Below are 8,439 nucleotides of genomic sequence, written 5' to 3' on the forward strand. Positions count from 1 at the left end.
GTGTACAGTTCCATAACCACTGAACACATCTTGGATGCTGTATGCTGTTGCCTCAAAAGGTACATTCCTTACCTTCACCCAAGTAAAATACTTAGACACATCATGCAAGCATACTTCCACTGCCGAATTGATACTCATCCGTCGTTCTTGAAATTCATCTACGATGGTAGAGTAGAAGTCAGCCCTCATGAACTTCACGAAGACCCTTGACATTCCATTCAGTGCCACACCATACAGCTCTTCGTTGGGGATGCCATAACAGTCCCTGATAATGCTTGGCAGGAGAACGTTCATCGTGTCGTTGCTTAAAGTTCCTCTAACCAGCTGAATGCAGACAGTATTAATGCGCCGGTACAGTCGGTCCGCCATCTTGGCGCTAATACTATGTTTTCCTCACCAGGTGGCGTGCAAGAGAACCAGTAGAAGCGTCCTCTCTCCCCGCAGGTCGAGAGACGAATGTGCCATAAATACAATTATACATAATGTAAATTGCCTAGGATAACCCCAAAAATCTAGACAAAGTGCTATACTGTGCCTTTAGATATAATGCATAATAAGCATGACTGGCAAGTAATACGCATTTTCACCTGATCAGGAATCAGAGATGACTACTCTGCATCGTGTGTAATACCTCTTGGTTCACGAGTCGTTCTCTCTGAAACAGAAAGAGAGACAAGCAGACAGAAAGAGAGACAAGACAGAGAAATAGATAAGCAGAGACAGAGATAAACAGAGAGCTAGACAGACAGACAGACATGTTTATATGTAACAGTGAAAACAAATAAAGCCAAGGCAGTGCACGATCATCAAATATCACTCCACTGCTGCACTGTCAGCAGTGGAGTGACACTCGTCTTACACCATGCTTCAAGGAGTTTCATATATACTCCGGCATGTCCAAAACATTGCTGGGACCTAAAAATACTATGTGTATATTTCTAGACAACAGTATGTGACTAAGGTAGGTGAAAATGTATACCTGTCACTGTGTATGTGACTATTTGAGTACTATTTCAGTACCTAATATTAGTGTCAGAACAAAGATTGGCTATGAAACCACAAGAACTACTACTACAAATTGTAATTATCAGAACATAAAAATTATATTAATTAAAAAAATGAGAAACAAGGTATATCTGCAACACTTCTGCAAGCGGCAGCACTTCATGTTGCCGTCAGGTAAGCGACAAGCACCAACTTTGCGGCCTTATATCTCCGTAAGTACTGACTCTAAAAATTGTTTTTTAGATTATTACATGTAAAAAAATGTCCTCTTTATTTTAGATTTTTTTTTTCAGAATATTCGAGCACTGGCGAGAGAATGTAGATCTACGTTCGGACAGACAAAGGGTTAATTGTTAATGTTTGGTACATGATTGATGGCAAACATTTCATTCGTGTTACAGTCCAGTATTTTTTGGTATATTTTTATGTTATGAGACACATTGTGTTATTGAAATGATTATTTAAATGTTGATTTGTATACTTTATTAACTAAAATGAAAAGGACAGTTATGTTCGTAATTTTATTTCAGACTTCCGTTGATTTAAATGCTTACATTTGGTTACAAAGTGATCACTATTTCGAAGACCCAGGCATGTTGCGTCCTGAACGCTGGCTGAGAGACTTGCCCGGAAGTACACACGTAGATCCTTACGTCCACAACCCATTCAGTATTGGTACTCGGATGTGTGCAGGTTTGTTCGTACACATACTGAACTTGGTTTTTAGTTTTTGATACAATTTAAGTGAATTTTACTGTAGTATTGCTTGTAGCATGTTTTATATGGCAAATTATTGCATTCATCTATTTTAAAAGCCTCTTGTTACGTTTATCACGCTACAGGTCGCAGGTTTGCAGAGCAGGATTTGTATGTTGGCCTGTGTCGATTGCTGCTGAAGTTTCATTTGGTGGCAACAAACAACACTCCACCACAGCAAGAATGGAATACGTTGCTACAGCCAAAGATTCCCCTGCCTCTACAGTTCATTCCAAGGAATTAAGCATTGATGCAGTATTATTCTGTATATCAGTAAAGTATTGTCAAATGACAGCCGTGATATACAGGCATCCCCTGACTTACAACTACCTGATCAATGTTTCTTCCTTCTCTTCAGAAACTGAACACCTTTCAATAACATGTACCTGTTGGAAGTAACAGTTCAGCTTATGTCGGAGAAACTAGCAATGACTCATCTGGGCTAATTAGGCAACTGGCAATAGCTCAGAACCAATTAGATCTTTGCTGTGGGGGCCACCTATATTAAAAGGCCAGTTATGTGCAATATATGGAGTGTGAGCATTATTATTATTATTATTATTATTGTTATTATTGTTATTAAAATTAAAGAGAGCGCTAATTGGAGTGTGAGCAGGGTAATATTTTGTGAAGGGATTCAGGGAAACTGGTTAGCCGGACTTTAGTCCTGGAAGTGGGAAGTACAATGCCTGTGCTCTAAAGAGGAGTTTAAGATAAACTATTGTATTTACGCGCCTCAGGCAAAACAGTGATAATGTGAATGATGGTGAAAATATTTCTTTTTCTGGTCACCCTGTATCGGTGGGAGACGGCCAGCATGTTAAAAAAATGGAATACATTACCTAAAATGACCCTTGTAGGTTTAGCGCTTTGTTTTGAATATAAATAATAATTAGCTAGGATGAAGAAACAATGAGTTTCCATTAAAAAATAGTCTAAATCTTGAGTTATCCTAACATAATAAATTACAGGGAATTTGGGCAGTTTATTTACTTACTAGTTCTATGGTGATTGTGTCTGATTTTACTTTGTGCGGACTTGTGTGTAATTGATTCATTCTTTATTTCCTCTGACGACAATTTCTTTACATACATGATGGAGGATTATTGTATTCATTGTTGTGGCAATATTTTATATAACTTGTTTTGTGTGTGATTTTCACATGATTTGTCTGCCACATTTGATTTTATATTTAATATATAAAATCAAATGTGGAAAATGTGGAAAATTTTGTATATTTTCCGAAACTATAGTGCATAATTTTAGAATGTAATTCAATGAAATGTGTTGTTGTTGGTTAAAAATTAATTTGGGAATGAAAAAGGGAACAATCAAACAAGTAGCGTCCGGTGGAGGGAGAGTCGCCATTAAATGAAATGTGTTGATATGTGTTATCAATAACTGACTAATTAATCACGTTTCATCGAGGACAAATTACAGTAAATCGGCCACAGATGAACAGTTAATAATGCGGTAATGTACTACACTGTAAACTGTGAAGAAAGTAGTGATTTTTTTTTATTTAGAATGACAATACATATACAGAGTACATACAATTATTAACATCGTACATCAATAGGGTACAAAGATAAACAGTAATTTACTTAAGGAGAGTACCGTACTCAAACACCTTCAAAATTTCAACGATAAGGTACCTCCTGTTTCCAATACCAATACCCAATTCAACCCTAATACAAAGTAACATAGCATGGTATTATCCATAACACCCCATAAACTAAGCCCCCTTGTCCCCAGGCAACCCCCCCCTTTATCTGAGTGAAAAGAAAGGAAGGCTACGAAAAGTGTACACAGAACTTATGCTTTAACCTAAAAGTACATATATACAATCCAGTCCAAATATATCATTAACTTACAACACAAAAGGACTTAACACATAAAACTCAAATTACACCAAAGGTCCTAAAACATACCTGGAGTTTACCTGGAGAGAGTTCCGGGGGTCAACGCCCCCGCGGCCCGGTCTGTGACCAGGCCTCCTGGTGGATCAGAGCCTGATCAACCAGGCTGTTACTGCTGGCTGCACGCAAACCAATGTACGAGCCACAGCCCTGCTGGTCAGGTACCAACTTTAGGGGCTTGTCCAGTGCCAGCTTGAAGACTGCCAGGGGTCTATTGGTAATCCCCCTTATGTATGCTGGGAAGCAGTTGAACAGTCTCGGGCCCCTGACACTTATTGTATGGTCTCTTAACGTGCTAGTGACACCCCTACTTTTCATTGGGGGGATGGTGCATCGTCTGCCAAGTCTTTTGCTTTCGGAGTGAGCGATTTTTGTGTGCAAGTTCGGTACTAGTCCCTCTAGGATTTTCCTTGTGTATATAATCATGTATCTCTCCCGCCTGCGTTCCAGGGAATACAGGTTTAGGAACCTCAAGCGCTCCCAGTAATTGAGATGTTTTATCTTCGTTATGCGCGCCGTGAAGGTTCTCTGTACATTTTTGTAGGTCAGCAATTTCACCTGCCTTGAAAGGTGCTGTTAGTGTGCAGCAATATTCCAGCCTAGATAGAACAAGTGACCTGAAGAGTGTCATCATGGGCTTGGCATCCCTAGTTTTGAAGGTTCTCATTATCTATCCTGTCATTTTTCTAGCAGATGCGATTGATACAATGTTATGGTCCTTGAAGGTGAGATCCTCCGACATGATCACTCCCAGGTCTTTGACGTTGGTGTTACGCTCTATTTTGTGGCCGGAATTTGTTTTGTACTCTGATGAAGATTTAATTTCCTCGTGTTTACCATATCTGAGTAATTGAAATTTCTCATCATTGAACTTCATATTGTTTTCTGCAGCCCACTGAAAGATTTGGTTGATGTCCGCCTGGAGCCTTGCAGTGTCTGCAATGGAAGACACTGTCATGCAGATTCGGGTGTCATCTGCAAAGGAAGACACGGTGCTGTGCCTGACATCCTTGTCTATGTCAGATACAAGGATGAGGAACAAGATGGGAGCGAGTACTGTGCCTTGTGGAACAGAGCTTTTCACAGTAGATGCCTCGGACTTTACTCTGCTCACTACTACTCTTTGTGTTCTGTTTGTGAGGAAATTATAGATACATCGACCAACTTTTCCTGTTATTTCTTTAGCATGCATTTTGTGCATTATTACGCCATGGTCACACTTGTCGAAGGCTTTTGCAAAGTCTGTATATATTACATCTGCATTCTTTTTCTCTTCTAGTGCATCTAGGACCTTGTCATAGTGCTCCAATAGTTGAGACAGACAGGAGCGACCTGTTCTAAACCCATTTTGGGTGGCGATCTTGCTTCTTAGGACCCTTTCAAAGATTCTTATGATATGGGATGTTAGTGCTATCGGTCTGTAGTTCTTTGCTATTGTTCTACTGCCCCCTTTGTGGAGTGGGGCTATGTCTGTTGTTTTTAGTAACTGTGGGACAACCCACGTGTCCATGCTCCCTCTCCATAGGATGGTAAAAGCTCGTGATAGGGGCTTCTTGCAGTTCTTGATGAACACGGAGTTCCATGAGTCTGGCCCTGGGGCAGAGTGCATGGGCATGCCATTTATCGCCTGTTCGAAGTCATTTGGCATCAGGATAACATCAGATAGGCTTGTGTTAACCAAATTCTGTGGCTCTCTCATAAAAAATTCATTTTGATCTTCGACTCAGTCTGGTTAGCGGCTTGCTAAAAACTGAGTCATATTTGGACTTGAGTAGCTCACTCATTTCCTTGCTGTCATCTGTGTAGGACCCATCTTGTTTAAGTAGGGGCCCAATACTGGACGTTGTTCTCTACTTTGATTTGGCATAGGAAAAGAAATACTTTGGGTTTCTTTCGATTTCATTTATGGCTTATTGTTCTTCCCGCGATTCCTGACTCCTATAAGATTCCTTTAGCTTAAGTTCGATGCTTGCTATTTCTCTGACCAGTGACTCCCTACGCATTTCAGATATATTGGCCTCTTTTAGCCGTTCTGTTATTCTTTTCCGTCGCCTGTAAAGGGAGCGCATATCTCTTTCTATTTTAACATCTGCTCCTTTTTCTTAGAGGAATAAGCCTTGTGCATACATCGAGTGCCACAGAGTTAATCCAAAGCTACAGTCTACTAGTTGCACATGTCTTACAGCATTTGTATATGAGAACACATAACATTAGTATGTACCATCGTTTACATAAAAACAGGTCCACATCACTCAAGAAAAACTTTTAAACATACAAAGGCAACTTTCCAAAATTCATTTATATAAAAGACATACAATGTTTCAGTTAATATTCCAAGAATTGCAAAGTGTAATTACCCCCTAGAGTATCAACCTCACAGGGAAATAAAAAAAAAAAAAAAATCTGATACCGTACATAAGGCCTATAATACATATGAAGAGCCGTACTACTACTACTAGCATTCAAAAACCATCCTGGCCCCTGAACACGTCAGAAAGGCCCCCGCCCCCTGCCTCTGTCCCCATACCAAGTATATTATACTAAAGTCCACTCTCACAGTCTACACCTTCCGTCTTAAGTCAGAACCCCAGTCCTTAAAATCCGCATGTACTCTTCCCCCCCCCCCACCATACCCCCTTCATGCTTAACGTTTGCACACCCACATACGCCGCTACCACTCACTCTCTTTACCACATTCGAACCTCAACTATCTCCAAAACAAACAAAAGTGACAGTCCCCGGGAACTCAACCCATCCCAGTGCTACCCTGCTCCCAACCCTACCAACACACCTACCGTTTAGTGATACTAACACTAAACCGAATAGGAGCAAGAAAAAATTGGAGTCACGGTCCTGCAGAATGTGAAAAAATAGTGACTTGGCAAGACTTTGAAATTGGATGGTGAATGTAAAGATAAGGAATATCTTTCCACCCACAACCAAATAATTTGTTCTTTTATAAAGAATTATCTGGCCTGTTTAATTTCTTTGTAATTAGAGATGGATTGTGGGTGTTTCTACGGCATTCAGGTGACCTCCAGACAAATTTGGTAAGTGGTGATATTATAATATTGTAATGGTACTCCAAATTATATTCATTATTCCATCGTTGAACTAATATGGTTTATAATAACTTTAATATGTTGTGGAACTTCCCCCCTCCCCTCCCTCCCCTCCCTCCCCTCCTTCTGCAAGTCTACATAAATTTATAGTCCACACTTTTTAATGTAAACATTAGTACTAGAATTACTGGTTGTTTTTATTAAATTTAATGTTAATATTTATAGGTTCAGAGTAGATGTGTGAGTGTGTAAGGATAGTGGGTATCAAAGGGAGACATTCTCCTTGTGACTTAGTGTCTCAAAATATTCCCACATGTCTCAGAGGTGTAACAAGTGGTAAGTAATAGTTATCTTTGTTGCCTTCTCCTAAATTACTTGTGTGAACGTAATGAGGTTCATTCAGATAATTGACTTCTCACATAACTGACCATTGGTCCTTGATTGAACCGGATGTAATTAATGCAAATTACATAATTACTTAATTGAATAATTATAAGTGACTTGACTGACGGAAGTGAATGTTGGGTCCACAAATTTACTTGTGTAGTGGATTATAATTATCCCAACATTAATTTTGCTAAGCCAAGTGTGGCTAGGATTTCTATTAATTTGTATTTGTGAAATTTATATTATAATTTCCTTAAATGTGTAATTGCTAAGCTCAAGTGTGGCTACGATTTATTCAAGGGTAATTTGTAATATTGACCTTTATAAAGTGTATAATTAAGTGAATAACCAGTTTTTATTAATTAATTTGAATTTATTATATTGAACCATGGGTGAATCTTATAAAGTTAATGTAGCTCGCAAGTCCATGGATTTTAGAGCAAAGAAAGCATCATTAAATACTAGGAAAATTCATATCACCAGAGCATATAATAAGTGCCTGGACTTAAAGAATCAGGAGACTGTGAACACTGATGAATTAAAATTGTATTTAGATGCTTTAGAAGGTAGACATGAGTCATATAAATTGTGGTTTAAAAAATATGAAAAATACCTGCTGGTAAATTGTGCAGATGACAATGAAAATTAATTTTTTCTTAATCAATATTATGAACTGGAAGAAAACATTGTCCTGTAAAGGTATGGCTTTGAATAAATTAAAAGGTGTAAATAATGCAGTTAGCCAACTATTGTAAAAAAATATTTTGTCTTGTAAAGGTATGGCTTTAAATAAATTAAATTGCAGTTACCAGGAGACAAGAATCACAGGAAGAACTAAAAGCCATAAAGGAAATTGAAAAAAAAAAAATACTTCTTTTATGCGAAATCTAATGGAAAAACAACATCCAGTATTGGGCCCCTGCTTAGGCGGGATGGGACACACACAGATGACAGCCAAGAAATGAGTGAGATACTAAAGTCCCAATATGACTCAGCGTTCAGCGAGCCACTGCCCAGACTAAGGGTTGACAACCCAAATGAATTCTTTATGAATTAAGCCCAAAATTTGGACTTCCCAAAAATCTCGGATATTATCCTAACTCCACAAGACTTTGAAGAGGCAATAAGTGACATGCCCATGCACTCTGCCCCAGGCCCAGACTCATGGAACTCTGTGTTCATCAAGAATTGCAAGAAGCCCCTATCGCAAGCCTTCAGCATTTTATGGAGAGGGAGAATGGACACAGAGGTCATCTTACACACACTAAAAACAACAGACATAGCCTCACACCACAAAGGTGGTAGTAAAG

General features: G+C 38.9%; 1 protein-coding gene across 3 annotated transcripts in view; it reads left to right on the top strand.

Annotated features, from left to right (window-relative positions):
- Positions 1-7,495, top strand: part of LOC128693588 (probable cytochrome P450 CYP44) — a 221,016-nt gene extending 213,521 nt beyond the window's left edge. For all 3 annotated transcript variants that reach the window (XM_070080067.1, XM_070080066.1, XM_053783389.2), the window contains exons 11-12: positions 1,536-1,698; positions 1,848-7,495. In XM_070080067.1, coding sequence (XP_069936168.1) covers positions 1,536-1,698; positions 1,848-2,005 — 321 coding nt within the window. In that variant the 3' untranslated portion in view covers positions 2,006-7,495. The remainder of the gene's footprint in view (positions 1-1,535; positions 1,699-1,847) is intronic.
- The last annotated feature ends 944 nt before the right edge of the window (positions 7,496-8,439 follow it).

Source organism: Cherax quadricarinatus, unplaced genomic scaffold (genome assembly GCF_038502225.1).
Source record: "Cherax quadricarinatus isolate ZL_2023a unplaced genomic scaffold, ASM3850222v1 Contig127, whole genome shotgun sequence".
Taxonomy (NCBI): Eukaryota; Metazoa; Arthropoda; class Malacostraca; order Decapoda; family Parastacidae; genus Cherax; species Cherax quadricarinatus.